This window comes from Anolis sagrei, chromosome 1 (assembly GCF_037176765.1).
Source record: "Anolis sagrei isolate rAnoSag1 chromosome 1, rAnoSag1.mat, whole genome shotgun sequence".
Lineage (NCBI taxonomy): Eukaryota > Metazoa > Chordata > Lepidosauria > Squamata > Dactyloidae > Anolis > Anolis sagrei.
In genome coordinates this window covers 126,152,738-126,172,907 of record NC_090021.1, presented here as the reverse complement: position 1 = coordinate 126,172,907, position 20,170 = coordinate 126,152,738, and the positions used below count along the sequence as shown (strand labels likewise).

General features: G+C 39.9%; 1 protein-coding gene across 1 annotated transcript in view; it reads right to left on the bottom strand.

Moving 5' to 3' along the window:
* Nucleotides 1-17,240, bottom strand: part of TINAG (tubulointerstitial nephritis antigen) — a 48,567-nt gene extending 31,327 nt beyond the window's left edge. Inside the window, exons 1-4 of the mRNA XM_060788146.2 lie at nt 16,706-17,240; nt 9,859-9,922; nt 4,230-4,319; nt 927-1,041 (exon numbers count right to left, since the gene is read on the bottom strand). Of these exons, the coding sequence (XP_060644129.2) occupies nt 927-1,041; nt 4,230-4,319; nt 9,859-9,922; nt 16,706-17,081 (645 nt within the window). The 5' untranslated portion in view covers nt 17,082-17,240. The remainder of the gene's footprint in view (nt 1-926; nt 1,042-4,229; nt 4,320-9,858; nt 9,923-16,705) is intronic.
* Nucleotides 17,241-20,170: the final 2,930 nt, after the last annotated feature.

Sequence of the window (20,170 nt, the reverse complement as noted above, 5' to 3'; positions counted from 1 at the left end):
TCCACCAAAGTGCAAAGTGGAGAGAAACAGTTATGTCTCATAAAGTACTCTCAGGTTATTTCACACTAAATAGTTATGGCACAGCAAATGCATTTTTACTCTAGAAGTAATGCCATTGACTGCCATGGCTTGATGCTATGGGATTTTGGCAGTTGTTGCTTTACAAGGTCTTTTTAGCCATCTCTGCTAAAGAATGCTAGTGCCCCACCAAGCTGCAGCATTCAGGATTCCATAGTGTTGAGTGGTACAAGTGGTGCAAAACTGCATTAATTCAGCAATGTAGAGGCCCTGAATGATTTAGCTTCCTTTGGAAGCCTGGAGATTTGTAGTTCAGTCAGTAGCATTAGAGAAGCTGTCTAGCTGAAAATCCTTAAAAGGATTTCATAGGATGGAATCATGTTAGAGTGGAATCATATGGATATTACTGTGTAATGCAAAAGGGCCCTTGGAAGTATTACATCCTGGCATAAAATTACAACCAAATAGGCATAGGTTTAAAAGCAAATTCAAGTTAATCTGATAGATTCAAAGCAAAAATATCAAATTTCTTTTTAGATGTGATTGGATACCATTTCAATCTTATCCACAGAGGACATGCTAGAGTAGCTGTTCTCTGCAAATTCTTTATGGACTATATCTTGCCTCTACAATGTGTTGAAGACATAATAGCTTTTTTTAAAGCACTACTTTTCCCATCCAAAAAAAAGAAAAAGAAAACACAATATTCAGCTGAAACTTTAACCCTCAGAGGAACATTTCATTTTGATCAGAAAGACTTCTGTTGCCAAATAGATCAAATGATTGACACATGCTTTGGAAGCTCTATATAGGATGAGAGAAAAACCTATTATCTTTATAACAAGGGGGATGTAAGAAGCTGTGTTAATGCTTGTTTACTGAACAAAACCTTGAAAAAAGAGACCTACCGTGACTGGTTTCATGTCCAACAGGGCAGCAGGCGGAGGGAGTGTGCCAAGGCGAGAATTATAGCCTTCTTTCAAGCTCATCCCCCAAAACTGGCTGTAGTTGTGAGCTTTCCATCTGCCTCGTAAATATACAATAATAGTGAATCAGTAACACATATCATGCTGGTCTGCTTTAAATTGGTTTCAATGTAAATATGTCTATGAAGTTTTAAGGCTTAGTAGTTTTATCAGATTCTACTTCATAGGGGCAGTTTCTAATTGCATATCCATACAGAAGTTTTGCTGTATTTTATTGAGATTTTTGTGAGCGTAAATGAGTATAAGCCAATGCCCATGGTAGCTGAAGGATTCCAGGAGTGAATGTAAAGGTTTTGTTGTGTAGTAGTTATTTCTACCCTTGTGCATGAAATGAGCATAAATGAAGATGAGCCAGTTACTATGTTAATTAGGGTAGTAATATATACCCATCAAGATGGTTTGTTGTGATTTTGATGTCACGTGTAAAAGGAGTATAAATGAGTTGAGGCAAAGAGAAATCCAAGAACCAGTATAGTCTCGTGGTTTCAACATTGGGCTATGACTGGACACCAGGGTACAAACCCCATAAAACAAATCTTCTCTGAACAAATCTTGCCAAAAAATTCCATGATAGGTTTGCTTTCGATCAGAAATGATCGAAAACATGCAACAAATAAACAAGACTTATTTATTTATTTATTTATTTACAGTAGGCCTTCATAAAACACAAGGAATATGTTCCAGAACCCTTTGCATTAACCAGTTTTCATATATAATGTATGCATATGGGAGGGGGCTTTTTACCTTAAATGAACCGTGTCTTGAGCTTCCCAGCTGACCTATACCATAGAATTGCTACAGAAAACTTAGCAACATGGAGGGAAATGTCTTCTCTACAGCTCTATCTACACTGCCATATAATGCAGTTTGGAACTGCATCATATGGTCAGTATAGACTCATATAATGCAGTTAACAGTGGCCTTTTTATGGTCAACATCTGTTGGAACATCTGGCAAAACTTCCATCAGATGTTGACCATAGAATTATGCTGGAGACCTGGAGAAGAAACTTGTCTTGGCATCCCCAGGTCCTTTAGTTCTTTATGGGTCTTCATAAATGAAACTCTATGATTCCATGATTCTATGACACCACATTCAACAACCTTGCATAATAAGTGGACCTCAATTGATTTAGTCATTGATCAACTGGCTTGATAATTCTCCTTTGTGCCAGGAAAGGACCCAAGGCCATCTAAACAAAGCCTCCTTGTGATGGGTTTCATTAGACACCTACAAGTCTCCTGAATAGAGCTATTTGTTTATTATTTGTTTGCCATACTTGTACCCCGCCCTTCTCTACCCCGACAGGGGGGCTCGAGGTGGCTTACAATGGCACAATGTCATGCCTCAGCAACAATCACCCAACATTTCAAAAATTACAAAATATTAAACAGAGTTAAAACAGATTTAAAAAATTAAAAACCTAGAAAACATGCTATCCAAAGTTCATGATCTGAGTCCGTTCCAAGGTCAATTGCACAAAGTTTTGATTCAAGAAATACTGCATTGCCTTAGTTTCCAAAGGCCTGCTCACAGAGCGAGGTTTTGACTCTTTTCCTAAAGGCTAGTAGGGAAAGGTAAATTTCTATCTTTCTTGAAGAAATGGAAACTGCAATATGAACTGTTTCTCCTAATAAATACTTATGAAGTGTTTAAAGATCGGGCTTCCCTTTTCTGGAAATCTTAAATATTCCAAAATTCAAAATTTCCTTTGAGTCATTGTATACAATGAATATGAAACATAAATAAATGTTGTGTTTAGACATGGATCCAATCTCTAAAATACCTCATGATGTACATGTATCAAGTTTGAATGTATGTTAGTTCACTATTATGGGAGTCTTAGGATAGTGATTATTGTTTATTTGTGTACGTTTTTGTTTTTGTTTTTAATGTTAATACGGTCAGTGGACTAATGAATAAACTTTGCTTTGCTTATGTATGCCAATACAGTTTTTAAATAATAATAATAATAATAATAATAATAATAATAATAATAATAATAAATCTGAAATCCAAACCACTTTTAGTTCTAAGCATTTTGGATAAGGGATATTCGACTTGTACTTCTTAAAATATGATAATTTCTGATTTTATACATATGAATGTCTCAGAGTATTATTTATTTATTTTATTTTATTTAGACCATTTCTACCCCACCCTTCTCACCCCCGAGGGGGGACTCAGGGTGGCTAACACAGGAAACAATTCAATGTCAACAGTATCAAAACAACAATATAAAACAGCAATATAAAATCCATTACATAACAATTAAACAGTGATATTAATTAAAATTACATAACCACATAGAACAGATCACATAATCACAGGTCATAAAGCCAATCCTATTGTCCGAATGTATTATATTAGATGGTATGTACGTGCCATAAATAAATCAACCACATTCTGCTCTCACACGGCTGCCTTCTTTTTATGGCACTATTGTTCCGTGATTGATCATGTTCTTGTTTGCCCAGCTTATATGAGTGACAGATTTGACACAGTGGAGATCCGTGGTCTTTAAGAACACCGCTTTCATATGCCAAAACTTACTTTATCCAATATTTTGTATGTTGTCATCAGTAAGTTTGCATCAAAGTTTATATTTATATTAACTGAAGCAGATTGAAGTATGTCTAATTTGAAAGTGAGACAGATCCATTAGTTATTTTAAATGTGTTGATATCTACTGTTGATAATGGGATGTAAGCCTATTAGAGCAATGCTGTGTTATCAGAGTAGGATGTGGAAATTGCAAGTAACACTAATTTTTTTCCCATGGGCATAATTAACAGGAAGAAAAGGGCAATGCTTGGTAAAATACTTGACAAATAATACTTTCCAACCTTATGGATAGGATGGCCAGATTACTATCTGATGGAATATGAGTTTTGTGTGAGGTAGATAAGAAATCATGAAAGCATTTATTTTCTCAGCTGTAAACTCTTAACACTTTTCATCTTGAAAAAGGAAGCTGAAAGGATTATATCTTGGCATCTATGAGTTGTCAGGCTTCTTTTTAAAACATTTCACAAGTTTATTCTAAGCATGAAAAGGTTTTTTAAAATGTTCGTAGACAAGTCCCCATTTATGGGCTTAGTGATATAGCAAGATTTCTTAAGACTTTTGATGCAAAGAGACAAAAACAAGGCTGAGCTTATTTTCTCTGCCAATAAAAGAGGAACCTTTGCCCATTAATGCTGAAAACCAGAGGGTTCTTCTTACCCATAATTTCCCTCATTGATTTGCTTAATTAAGCTGGGTCGCACCAGGCATGTTTCAGATGAACATTTCCAATGGCTGTTTACACATTTGCTGAAATTGGAACAGAACAGAGAAGTTTACATTGGAAAGCAATAGAGGTTATAATTACAAACAAATGTGTGGAGCATAGGGCTTGTTCCACAAAAGATGTGCTTATTATTCCCGCTGACTGCAGTGCTGCAGAACAATTGGACTTCCACTCCTTTGTATCTGTTTGTGTATCAGTTGCTTTGTGGCTTGATAACAGATCAAGCATCATGACATCCAAAATTCAGGGCATTTTGAGCCACTTGCCTTTCCCACAAATAACAAATATTTATCATCTCCACATCCTTTCCCTTCCTTCCCTATCGGCCCTTCCACACAGCCATATAACCCAGAATATCAAGACAGAAAATCCCACAATATCAGCTTTGAACTGGGATATCTGAGTCCATACTCAGATAATGTGGGATTTTCTGCCTTGATATTCTGGGGCTGTTCCAGACAGCCCTTTATCCCAGAATTATTCACATTTAAAAACGCAGATGTTCCTGGGGGCCTGTCTATACCCACCCCAGAAAGCCCAGCCTCCAGTACATTTTTGCAGTAGTTCTCCCAGCTCCCCCCCCCCCCCCCCCGTTCTCCTGGCACGTCATTTCTGCACGCTGGGAGAGCTGCTGCAACAGTGTACAGGAGGACAGGTAAGTTTTATTTACTTTTAAAAGGGGTTTGTGGACTTTGGGAGAGGGGGATGGGTATTCCCACAGTTTTCTGGACACCAGAAATAGTGAGTTTATCCCACGCCTTTCAAGAACGTGCCAAATAAATCCACTATCTAATTAATTAGATACAAACCAGGGTTTTCCTGGTTTGTGGCAAATTTATTCGGGATTATCCAGGATATCATCTGGACTGGCCCTTCTTTATTGTGGGAGTTACTGCAATAAAGGAGTTGCCTGGATGCGCCCTGGGACCCTGTGTGGAAGGGCCCTGGGCCCACACGGCCATATATTGCAGTTCAAAGCAGATAATGTGTTTTTTTTATTCAGCTGTCTGGAAGGGGCCTATGTCTCTACTTGTTTTGTCCGTTTTTTCTGCCTCTGCCTGTATTGCTTTTCTGTCTGTGGACTTGTTTACACTGACAAAAGAAATAAAGAAATCAGCTTGACACTGTAATGAACATGCAGTGACCCTGTTAAAGCTACACATATCACAAATCCCTGCTCGCTCAACACTACAAATTAATTGAATTTGATGCAACTTTAACTGTCATGGCTCAATGCTATGGAATCATGGGTTTTGTAGTTGGTGAGACACCAGCATTCTTTGGCAGAAAGGCCAAATGTCTTGTAAAACTGCAGTTCCCATGATTTCATAGCACCAAGCCATTGCAGTTAAAGGAGGGTCAAACTACATTAATTCTACAGTAGAGATTCATCCATATTGAGACTATCATAACCAGCCACACATTTCCCCTTGGCTAACTTACCTCTCGGAGGGCCCTTCCACACAGCCCTATATCCCAGAATATCAAGGCAGAAAATCCCACAATATCTGCTTTGAACTGGGGCGGTTCCAGACAGGCAAAGGATCCAATAGGAACTGGGATTTTAAATCCCAGTTCCTCTTGGGATAGAGGCCACACAGCCGGACTAAACCCTGCGGTTTTGCAGTGGGGGTGTCCAGATACTCACCCCTGCTGATCCAAGATAAGCAGGGATGGGCATCATGGGCACTGCCAATCTCCCCCTCCCTTCCCCCCATTTCCCCCTGCACTTAATGGGAGAAGACTCCACCCCGACAACACCTGAAGCCTTTCTCTCTCACTCCCCCCCCCCCCCCGCCCTTGCCTCGAAAAAGCTGGAAGAGGACTTTGGGTAAAGGAGTGGGGATTTCTGCTCCAAAGCCCCCATTGGATCTTCCAGGCAGGAGGGAGATTTGTGTAAATGTTTATAACAGCAACTAGTTAACATACCTTTTTTTTACTGTTGCCAAATAATTCGAACCTCAACATTGTGCCAAAGGGACCCACAATTTAAGAAATAGTGCCCTAGACTATGTATAAGAGAAGAGAAACCTGTAAACCAGAGGTGCCCCCAAATCAAACTTTATAGTTGCCAGAGCCTCCATGGTGACCCATAAAGTCCTCTCATTTCTCCCAGTTTTGTGAATTTTTTTCCCAAATCCAAAATAGCCAAAGTGGTGCCAGACTTAGTTTAGGTTGCCCACTAAACTGATGCTCCCGGTGTGACTGGAAGGGATACAACATTACTTCCATTGACCCTAAAAATGCCCATTGGGGAAGGGAAAGAGTGGCTCCCATACACACACACTCATGCAGTTGTCTAACCATATTATAGACAAGGTTTCTAATGTCTGTTTCACCAGAATATGGCTGTACAATAGGACAACTGCTTCTCTGATTTCATACTAATATTAATCAAATGCAAAGTTCCCTTTCCACATACAGAAGGAACTCTGATCTGGTGGAAACACCTCTTGGTAGGAGATGAGGAAATTTTCCTGATACCTTCTTGCAGACCCCGTCCCATGTTGTTCTGGAGAACTGTACAATTTCATGAAGCAGCTTTTTTTTTACCCTCTCTACTCCAGTGTATACATTCCACTCATGAAAAGTTGAAATCCAATTTACAGTTTCAGTTAAAAACATCTAAACTCTGCAGTGGAAATCACTTGGTTTAGCTTACATCTGTTGCATTTGGAAAATGTAATGATAGCTTTGGATTCTCAAAATGAAGAGTCAAAAGTTATCATTACGTTTTCCTAACAGCCCATAATGCTTAACAGAAAACTAAATACTTAATTTGAGGAGAATTTCCTTGGCTTACTGTGCCTTGAAGCTGTAGTTAAGTCCTCATGAATACTAAGGATATTATCCCACAGATGGGAGAGAAGTGGAGGAAAGCATTTTGAAGAGTGGGAACTCTTCTTACCCCAACAAGGTCCATCTTCAGGGTGGCTAGCCATCCCTGTCATTCCCTCATCTTCTTTGCACTTCCCCTCACTTCTCACCATTTTCACATTCTGGCAAGATGCATCCCCACAGGCAGTGTGTAAAAACAGAGAAAAAACAGGGGGGAAACTTACCTGGGATAAAGTCCTTAGTGTTGGTGGAGAGGGAACTTGCAGTTTGGTCTAGCAAAGCACTTTGGCTTTGATTTTCTTTAATTAATCAAGTCTTTATTGTTGTATTCCCGTTAGAACAGTGATTCCCAACCAGTGGGTTCCCAGATGTTTTGGCCTTCAGCTCCCAAAAATCCTAACAGCTGGTAAACTGACTGGGATTTCTGGTAGGCCTGTTTGATCAAGAAAAAAATTGTTTCTAAATTCGATTCTTAATTGGGGTGTTTTTTTGTTTCGATATTAAAAATATTTACAAAACTTTCCAAAAAAATGTTTTGTTATTTACGAATTTTCGTAAATATTTTACAAAACATTTTAGAAAAAAAAAATTTCTTGATCAAACAGGCTAAGTGTGAATGTTGCAGTAATGGTCACCTTGATTAGCATTGAATGGCTTTCTCCCACCCTGGACATTCCATAGTATTAGATGATATATAACTCACCATTTGCCTAGTTTCCAACAGACCTCTGAGGATGCCTGCCATAGATGTGGGCAAAATGTCAGGAGAGAATGCTTCTGGAACATGGTCATATACAGCCCTGAAAAGTCACACAAGCCGGATGGCGCGCGGAGGCCGCTTGTGAGCGCGCGCGCGCCATCCAATGGGCTCCGGCTTCTGCGCCCCCCTCCTCCTCCTCCTCCTCCTCCTCCTCCTCCTCCCAGCTGGGAGGAGGAGGAGGAGGAGGAGGGGGGCGCAGGAGCCAGAGCCGGATGGCGCGCGGAGGCCGCTTGTGAGCGCGCGCGCGCCATCCAATGGGCTCCGGCTTCTGCGCCCCCCTCCTCCTCCTCCTCCTCCTCCTCCTCCTCCCAGCTGGGAGGAGGAGGAGGAGGAGGAGGGGGGCGCAGGAGCCAGAGCCGGATGGCGCGCGGAGGCCGCTTGTGAGCGCGCGCGCGCGCCATCCAATGGGCTCCGGCTTCTGCGCCCCCCTCCTCCTCCTCCTCCTCCTCCTCCTCCTCCCAGCTGGGAGGAGGAGGAGGAGGAGGAGGGGGGCGCAGGAGCCGGAGCCGGATGGCGCGCGGAGGCCGCTTGTGAGCGCGCGCGCGCCATCCAATGGGCTCCGGCTTCTGCGCCCCCCTCCTCCTCCTCCTCCTCCTCCTCCTCCTCCCAGCTGCACTTCCTGCAACACAGCTGGGAGGAGGAGGAGGAGGAGGAGGGGGGCGCAGGAGCCGGAGCCCATTGGATGGCGCGCGCGCGCTCACAAGCGGCCTCCGCGCGCCATCCGGCTTCTGCCACGGTGCACTGCTGGGGTGCTTGGGAGCGCCGGATTGGCTCCCAGGCACCAGCACTGCAGCACCACTCAGCAGCAGCCTCCATGCCATTAACGACACGAGCTGAAGCTCGTAAAATACATGGGGCTGCTGCTTCGATATTTTTAAACCCTTCCGGGTTTAAAAATATGTTTTGATATCGCTTCGGATATGCAAAAAATAACGATTTTAATACGAAATAACGAATTAACGAAACGAAACCGACAGGCCTAATTTCTGGGAGTTGTAGGCCAAAACATCTGGGGATCCACAGGTTGAGAACCACTGCATTAGAATGTCTAATGAAGCCCTGCCCAAGCACACACATGTGCAAAGAAGGCGTTTTGGAAAAAGCAAATTATATTATATCCTAACAGGGCTACTGCAAGATGTTAGAAGACAATTAGGAGCTGGAAGAACAGATATGCAAGAACTCAACTGGATTATATATATATATATATATATATATATATATATATATATATATATATAAGGATTGTCCGTACTATCATATTTCCAATTTCTAAGTATGGCCATGAAGGGTAGCCAGTGAAGAAAGCTGATAGGAAGAGAATTGATTCATTTGAAATAAAGATATAGATCTATAATATAGATTACTCCAATTACGTTGTTCTAACTTTTAAAGTGGTTTAATGTTTAAGCTTCTTTGGTTCAATGTAGGATAAAAACAGGATATTAAACACACAAACCATCAATTAACCAAAATAAAACCATCTAGAGATCATGGCAACACAACGGTGCAAACACAAACATGTTGGTACCATTTTGTACTCATTCAGACCGGTAAATTTTCTCAAGGGTCAACTCAAGTTTCTATGAGCTCAGGAAGATTATACAAAATTTGAAAACTTTTCTGTTCTTGATTTGAAAGTATGATTCCTGTTTAAATGTGTGGTGCTTACTTTGGAAGTAGTTGTTATACTCAAGAAGCCTCGTTTTTGTGACTACTATAAACTATGTTGAATTGTTTGAGACTCGATGAGATATTCATTGAAAAACTATAGCAAAATATGCTGCAGGATGTCCCACAAAAACAAAGTTTTTGCAATTTAATATTTTTCCATGTTTTTATGACAGAACCAGTTAGGAAATGACATTTATAACCCAGGAACAAAACTCTTGTTACATATTATTATCCGCTCATATCACCCACTTTAATAGATATCCTGCTTGTTTTTATTTCTAGACTATTACCAGGAGTTGCAGTTGTCTTTAAATATTGCTCCTTCTCCATGATGTTGTTCATCTGTGAAGCAACCTGTCAACAGAATTTTAAAAGCAGAGAATAATTTGCTTGCTACAAGAGAGGTAATTGATTGGGGGGTTTTCAGTTCAAGTTTTAACTTTTACCCACTAAATTTATTCTATACTTCATGCCAAATAAAATGCTCAATTTTCTGCATCAGTAAACATAATCATTAAATGAGTCATTCCCATAAACGTCTGGAAAGACTTCCAGAATGTATCCCCACAGTGGTCATTGTAGGTACTACTGATAAGTCAGTCAAATTTAATATTTCTGAAAACATCTGATGATACAATATTTTCCCTCCTCCAAAGATTTTATATTGTGTACTTCCTGTAAATAAAGCATGCATACACATTTAAATATCTCTGTGAAATGAGAGTCAACAAGATGCACTGGTTTGAGTGATGAATTATAAAACTAGGCTTCAAATCCCTGCTCCACCATGGAAACCCACTGGATGTCCTTGGGTCAGTTATAGTGTCTCAGTTGTCATGAATAATTTTTCAATAACTTTAAAACATAAGCTCTTTTTATTTCAGTTTCCAGTGAAAGAGTATCAGAACTTTTACAGAAAGAATAACATTGGACATACAGATTCTATGTAACTACATTGGATTCACAAACACCTATTATATTGGCTAACAAACAAAGAAAGGAGGATTGCATGTTTACTCAGCATTCATACACATGTACATGCATTCATACTCATGCATACATCACCATTCTCCCTCCGTCATCTCCTAGAGAAGAACATCTCGTAGGCCAGACCCTGCTTTCCCTGCAGCCTGCCAATGCACAGTTTCAAAACTTCCATAATGCCAAAACTTCTAAAACATCAAAATGCCAAAACTTCTTTCCCTAAGAACAATTCCAAGGACCAGATCTCTGTTTTCCATACAGCAGAACCTGACTCCCTGTAAATGTATCATGACTCAAAAACCACTCTTCCCTTAAGATGAAGAGCAAGTGTCAGATCTGCTTTCCCTTAGCAGATCTGACACTCTCCAAATACACCGTCTCAGTCCTTCCCATGGACCAGAACACAGCCGGTGAACAGCATCTCTGTCACACTTTGAGAATTATTAGATCAAATCTTTTATAGGAATATTCTGCTGATGTAGTAAATCATTGTCCTATTTGAAATTATCTTGGGTCTTCACCTCCTGACACAGATGTTGATCTTCAGGAACAAATCATTGTGTTCTGGATTTGATTTGAAAGAGCATTGTCTTTGACTAATGTAAACAGCCTTTAGAGGTAATCCCATTTCTGGTCAACAAATGTTGACAGATGTAAACAGATGTAAATATTTCTCTTATCACTGTCATAGCTCTTATCACAGTTTACTTTTCAGTTCTCATTAGCAACTTTTAATTATAGTCCAGCAAGCAGGCAGTTAGTCATTGCAGGCTCCAAAATAATTAACTCATTCATTCATTCTTCCATTCAATTCCATTAAAACCTACACACCATATTAAATCTTCATTTATCAAATCTGCATATTAAATTTTATCATAATATAGTTGAGTGATGTGCTATGATTTAGGGAGACTAAGGCCAGATATACACAGCCATATAATGCAGTTTGTGAATCCCCACTCAGTTACTTTGTGATCGTGGTGAAGACAGACTCAAAAGAAGGCAATGGTAAGACCCCTCTAAACAAATATTACCAGAAAATCATGTGATAGGTTCATCTTATGTTTCCATCAAGTTTGAAATGGCATGCATTGGCGGAGGATGAACTTTGCATAATTCTAACCACAGAAATGCCTTATAGCCATCAGAAGTTACATGAAGCGACATCAAAACATCAAAACAGTTGTCATGATTTCCCCCTCTTTTTGAACAAAACTATGATGTGAGGACAGAACAGTATAGAATATTTTTATTTTGGTCAATGGCCAGCATTAAAAGAATCAGTAGAACATGCATAAAATATACATTTAGGCATTAAAATATAAATTTTAAAAGGTGAGTTTAAAAAGCAGTGCAAAGTATGAGACTTAAAATGGCATTAAAAGCTTGTGTATTTAAATAACAATGTTAACCGTGATAAAAGCTAAGATGGAAGCTAAGATAAAATAATAAAACCTTTTGAGACTGCACCAACAAGCTATAGCTGATGAACAAATGTTTGCAACAGGAGAAAGGAATCTAGAGTGAGAGAGATCAGCATATAGGGAACACGAGGGGAAAGTGAGTCACCTTGTTGAGAGAATGGTGGGATATAAATGAAATGAAATGAAATATTCTCCACTATCTCTTTGAACTGCACACAAAGAAATGTACAAAATTCAAGAAAGCGTTACCTTGGAAAAATGTATGGAAACACACTTTAAAGTCAATGTGGGAAATCAATTACTTTTAAGACAATTGCATTAAAATGCATTAAAAAGTGCAGAAACTGAGGAAATTTTATATCAAAATCTGTATGAGTTTCCATGTGGGGGGGGGGGGGAATGTGATGCACTCCTTATTGAGAAGCTATTGTTGTGAAGCAGGAGTGCAGCATCTCAGGTGCCTTGGCACTGAAGAGCTGGCTTCATCCCAGTGCCTCTAAGGTTTGGAAGATTTAATCCTAGCTAGGCAGGGTGCACCAGCATGTCAACAGCATAAATCAAGAAACAGCTTCCTAAAATATACTTGCAGGAACACCTCAGCAAGTGAGAATCCAGAAGTGGCAGGTTAAAACCCAGCACCTTAATCAGTGGCTGAGACCGGATGAGAAACTCCCTCCTGTGCACACAGAAGATTGGGCGACCTGGAAGGCGCTGAACAGGCTGTGCTCTGGCAACACGAGATGCAGAACTAACTTTAAGAAATGGGGCTACAAAGTGGAGTCCATGACATGCAAATGTGGAAAAGAGCAAACCATAGACCATCCACTACAATGTAACCTGAGCCTTGTCACATGCACAATGAAGGACCTTCACAGAGCAACACCAGAAGAACACCAAGTGGCCAGCTACTGATCAAAGGGCATTCAGCATAATGCCAAGTTTTTAAAACTTTGTGTTTTTAAACGCATTTTAACTGTACCCTCAATTCACTTCTGACATGATAGATAAATAACCAGCCAAAGGATTCAAAATAGGGGTTTAATTAGTGGCTGATTGGTCAGGTGATCAAATATTTAAGCTATGGGAAGCTGAGGTCTCAAGAGCTTCATCCCACCTTTCCTTCCTATATTTGTGTTACATCATGCACATGTTATCTATTTGCTACAGTTGCTTCATGGATCCAGGATTGGGTAACCAGTAGTTCTGAGGCATATGTACCAGATGGGGGTCTCTACTGCAAGGACTCGAGGGGTGTGGGGTGTAGTAGCATTGCCCAGCTAGAGGCAGATGTACTACATCCCTTGGTTTACTATAAGCCCATGCTGGGCATCTGAACATCTGGATCCTCACATGCCATTCCAAGGACTTTGGGATCACATGTGATTTTAGGCTCATTTATCAACATTGAGTTGGCATATGCCTGGATCCAGACCCATGTGTTCCAACGCTGTCTACAACCCTAGCCAAATGAATTTTGGTCTGTCTTTATCCAGAAAAAAATAGACTAAATTTTTTGTTCTATGAAGAGCATAGCAGACCTTGTTCCTTCTCATGCAAAAAAACCCAGATATTTTTCATACTACACAGTTATAGTACTGTGACTCCATGTAAACTGTCATAGCAACAATGTATTGTAAAAGGCTTGTTTTAGGTTTTTTGGTCTATATGGCCATGTCCTAGAAGCATTCTCTCCTGATGTTTTGCCTGCATCTATGGCAGGCATCCTCAGAGGTTGTGAGGTCTCACAACCTCTGAGGATGCCTGCCATAGATGCGGGCGAAACGACAGGAGAGAATGCTTCTAGAACATGGCCATATAGCCCAAAACACTTACAACAACCCTGTCATAGCAACATTTATAGGATTCGGTGAACTGAAGTTAGGGAATCGTATTTGGGGAGAGTCCTAACTGCCTCTCCCCAAATTGCAAACCTCAGAATCTCAGAAGGCCATGGTATTTTTCAATTGCAACATTGCTTATAAATTAAATCAGGAACAGCTGGTATATTTGCAATCATTTTTACCTTCTTATTGTTTTTTTACAGATTATTGCAACAAAAATAATTGATGAACTCTATGAAACTTCCTAATACCAGAATGGAAACCACCCGTGGAATACAGAGCATGGAATATTCCTTTTTTAAAAAGTGCTTAATTCATTTAGTTAACCATCAAGAAGAGCAAAAATGAATCCTATTATGTTAACAATAATAAGGGAAATTTTCAGCTTGTCATGTTGGTCATAGATTTTGAAAGAAACCACAGGCAATCTGCAAAGATTGTCTGCTCCTAACAAAAACTTGCTAATCTGCACACCAGTGTTCCTATTCCTTGCAAAGCCTTCCAGAATTGCAAATGAGAAATAATTTTTTATAAAGTTTTAAATGATTATTTTTGATTGGAGATATGAAGGGCAATAGAAAAAAAGAAATAAGGAGCTAAAACTTGGTTTCATTGTGCAAATACATCACAATGGGTCTTGTTAGAAAATAGGAAGTAATTTTCCCTAAATTAATCCTGCACATTATTTTAGTTTCTTATTTTCAAGCTACAGCAGAACACATTCCTTATCCTTTCTTTAGTACGCCATGTGCACCCTAAAGCATTTGCACACCCTAAAATCTGCTCTGGATTATTAAATGACCGCCCTCTGAGAATTAAGGGGTGGGTGGGTGAATGGCTGCCAGAGTTAAATACCCTGGAGACACGATATCCCATCTGAATTTGGATGCTGAGTGGGGACAGGCATTGCTAATATTTAGATGGGCGACCAGCAAGAAATACCAGGTGCTGTAGGCTATATTTCCAATTATAGTCATGGGAAACTACCTCTAAGTATTCTTTGCTTAAGAAAATTCTATGAAATTCATCAAGTCACAACAGCAATAACCTTTATTTATACTCCGCCTTCTCTCCCCAAGGGGACTTGGAGCGCCTTACAACAGAAAAAACAATATTGAAACAAATAAACACGTGACAATCAGGAAAATTAAATCAACACAGGTAAAACAAGTCAAATAGACAAGTTGAGAATAAACTCAGAAATATTACTCCTAATTAATTGTACAAAACTAAATGATAATAAAGACAAGTATAATCAAAAGACAACTTGCAAGCACAAACACCACTGCATAGGACAGAAGGAGGAAAGGAACAAAACGCCTTCTTATACCAGTGGACAGAATCCATCCATTTTTGTACATTCACAATTCAGACTACAGTTAGGCCTCACATTTGCAGATTTAACTTTTGAAGATTTGATTATTTGTGGATTTAATTAACATTTTATCTCTAGGAATTGTTAGGTCTCCCAGTGCAATTCTGCGGTGGTCAGCTTTTGCCAGAAACTGACCATAAAGTCAAACCGGAGAATTTTGATATTCTTAGAGAAGCGTTGCCTCTGGATCAGGCATGTAGCTGGGGGGGGGGGGGGGTTCAGCCTCCCCCCCGAAATTCTCATGGTGGTCTGTGAGAAGGCCTTACTGGTGCATTATTTAAACTGTTATGTTTATTCATATCATGATCTGATCACCATGCTCAATATATTCCATATGCATGGGGGTATTGAGGTAATGATACAAAAGGTTTGCTAGGGTAGACCCTCTTTCACTCAGACTCAGCCCCCCCCCCCCCCCCCGAAACAAAATCCTGGCTACGGGCCTGTTCTGGATTAAAAAAAAAACCTGTTTTTTACTCATATTTGTTCCCCTCAAAAAAACAAAACTTGGCTATGGGACCAAACCTTTGGGACAATGCAATAAGGAAGGAATAGGAAACTTTACCCTGCTGATACGTTATGGCTGATCTGAGATGGTTTTAACAATTCATTTTAAAGTGGAGATAATTGATTTTATTATATATATTTATAGTTTATTTTATGTTCCAGCATTGAATGTTTACTGTATATATGTTGTGCTCCACCCTGAGTCCCCTTCAGGGTGAGAAGGACGGAATATAAATGTTTGCATCTAGCTTATTTCATTTTCTGTTATTTTATGTATTTAATCTTCCTGCTACTATTTTATCCCATTTTAGTCTGTTAATTGTTTTTATTCGGAATATGTGGCCGGCCCATTGTCATTTCTATCGTGATTGTGTCTATTGGTATTTTAGTTTATTTTTATTTTATTATTACTATTATTATTTTTTTATTATTTTAATGTCATTTTGATAATGTTGTTGTAGTCTGATGCATATGCTTTGATTTTATTGCTGTATTATGTTGTCCGGGCTTGGCCCCATGTAAGCTGCACCGAGTCCCCATTGGGGAGATGGTAGCAGGGTAGAAATAAAGTTTATTCTTCTTCTTCTTCTTCTAATTCTTCTTCTTCTTCTTCTTCTTATTATTATTATATTTTGATGTTATTAGTTGCTGTTTGTATTTTATTCTATTTTGTTGTACTGTAATTCTGGGCTTGGCCTCATGTTAGCCGCCCTGAGTCCCCTTCGGGGAGATGGTGGCGGTGTATAAATAAAGTTTATTATTATTATTATTATTATTATTATTATTATTATTATTAATAAATAAAATTTATTGAAGCCTTGTCCCCCTAATCCCCATGAAAGTTGAGGACCTACTGTACTTGAGGCATCTCCAAAAGCCAATTCCTCCTAGGTTTTCTTAGCCTATCTAGTTATTTTAAAAATAAGTTATAATATTGAACCAATTACAGTCAGGAAAAGACATAAATTCTGTCTCTGTGCAGTCAATTCATTTGTTTATTACTCACCCACTTGTGGTGCTGGAGATATTCTTATGTCTACAGGGGTTGGGTGTTGAGGAAACTGCTGGTGGCAGACGGTCCAGAAATCAGGGCAGCAGTCTATAGAGCCAACAGGGTCTGAAGAACAGAAACTGTCACAGTAGCAGGTGGCATTTCTGGCATAGTAGGGAACTGTGCAGCCATCGTCTCTGCCTGGACAGCAGCCACGTAGTCCACAGTAACTTCTCCTGGGCAGGGCTCTTTTGGTTTTGCCTTTCCTAGAATAATCCCCACCTGCAGAATAGTCTTTTAGCCAAAACACATTTTGAGAGGCGACAAGTTCTTCCATGCAAAATAAGATTGCAAAGCAACATGAGATCAAACTGTGGGTATTCAGCCACATCTTTGAAATTCCAAATAGCCTTTTTACAAACCAATATGGATGTTAGGTTACTGATTCACCAAGAAGGGCTCTTTTGAAAAATGTTTGCCTGTCGAACATTTGTGTCAAAAGCCTTCATGCCTCAGCAAGACGTCTGAATAGAAACCAGAGTGAAGTGGAAAACAGTTGTACTTTAACCAGGAGTCAGAGATACTATAAAACTTGTTTACACAAGTCTGGGCTGGTGGGACTTAAAGTATCACGTGAGTATGAGCAGTGAAAATGAACACACAGGTTTTGAGATCCTTGGAGTTGAACAGATGCCCCATGAACAGAGCTATAAAATATATTTCTTCGGGGGAAACCAGTTTTGGCCCACAACCATCACAAATAAAAGGTTTTTGACTTTTTATATGACTAGCTCTGGCAAGAGGAGTATTGGGCTTGGTTTCAGTGAATGCCAGCATATCCTGAAGCACATGAGAAAAGGGGAAATTTCACCATACTGCTTTGTTAGAAGATACATTGTGTGTATATCTATACATATATGCCTTCATCTGTTGACAGATGGTGACCCCATACATTTCGGAAGCATTCGTCTGAAATATAGCTTGTGGTTTTCATCATCAGTTTCCCATCCAAGTACTAACAAGGACTGAGTTTCCAAGATCATCAGACAGGATCTGGTGCCTTTAAGGCAGTGGTTCCCAACCTGTGGGTCCCCAGGTGTTTTGGCTTACAATTTCCAGAAATCCCAGCCAGTTTACCAGCTTCTAGAATTTCTGGGTGTTGAAGGCCAAAACATCTGGGGACCCACAGGTTGAGAACCACTGCTTTAGGGTATATATGAGTCAAATGCACAATTCAATCCACTACGATGAAAGTTCAGAAGTGTGGAATATAGCGGCCTGACTGCTTGTGAAGATAACGTATTTCATTATTTATTTATGGTATTTATAACCCGCCCTTCTCAACCCTGAAGAGGACTCAGAGCATCCTTACAAAAGGCAACAATTCTATGCCATAGACACAACAGACATAGAATAAACATATTCTATGAGTAGAGACAGCACATTGGCAACGAAGATCTGCATAGTAAAAGCAATGGTATTCCCCATAGTAACCTATGGATGTGAGAGCTGGATCATAGGGAAGGCTGAGCGAAGGAATATAGATGCTATTGAACTGTGGTGTTTGAGGAAAGTGCTGAGAGTGCCTTGGACTGAGAGAAGATCCAATCAGTCCATACTTCTGGAAATAAAGCCCAACTGCTCATTGGAGGGATGGGTATTAGAGGCAAAGATGAAGTACTTTGGCCACATCATGAGGAGATAGCTAAGCTTAGAGAAGACAATTATGCTGGGGAAAGTGGAAGGTAAAAGGAAGAGGGGCCGACCAAGGGCAAGATGGATGGATGGCATCCTTGAAGTGACTGGATTGACTCTGAAGGAGCTGGGGGAGGTGATGGCTGACAGGGAGCTCTGGCTTGGGCTGGTCCATGAGGTCACGAAGAGTCAGAAGTGACTGAACAAATGAACAACAACAAAATGAATTGAAAATCATATACAGATTAAAACACGTTATTAAAACCACGCTATCCGAGATCATAGTCAAAAAGCCGTTCCAATTGTCACTGCACATTTTCCATAATCACTTATTGCACTGCGTTATTGGTCAAAGTCTTGGTTCCAAAGCCATGTTTTACATGCTTTCTGAAGGTCAGGAGAGAGGGAGCTGACCTGATTTAGCTGGGGAGGGAATTCCATAGCCAAGGGGCCATGGAAATCCAAAACTCTCCCAGTGGCTTCATGTAGATGTTAAACAATATTTGGGGGAGAGGCAATACAGAACCTGTGGGACCCCACAAATCAATGGTTTGCACTTACATTCCTTCAATTGGAAATGGGGGCAACCCTGTAGTCCTCATGTCTATGGCTTCTCAGATTCTTAACCATGACACTTTGAGAAACCAGAACTGAAGAGCCCCTGGTTTATTATCTGTGCCCTATAAAGAAAGCATGCTTTTCTTTATGGCTCTGTTACACTATACAATATGAATCAATTTGAACTGTGAGGGATGCATCCTACGGTATTGTGGGATTCTGTGACTCCCTTCCATCTAACTTTCAGTAGATGACCCTGAATCCTTGTATCATGAAAGACAAAGAAAAGCATCTTCTTATTTACTATTCCTACTATGCAGTTTCTCAAGTCACTCCTGACACGACAAAAAAATTACTATTCCCACAGTAAGGGTGCAAATTTTTGTTAACTGGGTTGTTATGAGTTTTCTGGGCTGTATGGCTATGTTCCAGAAGCATTCTCTCCTGACATTTCACCTGCACCTATGGCAGGCATCCTCAGAGGTTATGAGGTCTGTGGAAAACTAAGAAAATTAGGTTTATACATCTGTGGATTGTCTAGGGTGGGAGAAAAAACTCTCTCATTTGTTTGAGGTAGGTGTGAATGTTGTAATTGGCCACTTTGATTAAGTTTTAATGGCCTAGCAATTTCAAGGTCTGGCTTCTTCCTGTCTGGAGTAATTCTTTGTTGGGGGGGGGGGTGTTAGCTGACCCTGATTGTTTCCTGTCTGGAATTCCCCTGTTTTCTGAGTGTTTTTCTTTATTTACTGCCTTGATTTTAGAATTTTTTAAAATACAGATAATCAGATTTTGTTCATTTTCATGACTTCCTGCTTTCTGTTCAAATTGTCCACATGCTTGTGGATTTTAGTGCCTTCTCTGTGTAGTCTTACGTGGTAGTTGCTAGAGTAGTCCAGCATTTCTGTGTTCTCAAATAATATGTTGTATACAGGTTGGTTCATCAGGTGCTCTGCTATGGCTGACTTCTCTGGTTGAAATAGTCTGCAGTGCCTTTTATGTAAGAAGCCAGACCTGGAAACTGCTAGGTCATTAAATGCTAATCAAGATGACCAATTGAAACATTCACACTTAGGTCCAACAGACAAGAGTTTTTCTCCCAACATGGACCTTCCACAGATATTCGTCTTTGTAACTTCTCATCCACACTATCACCACCACCACTGTCAACAACAATCATTTTTATTCATTAAATTTATAAGAGCTTTTGCACATTTTTCAATAATTCTT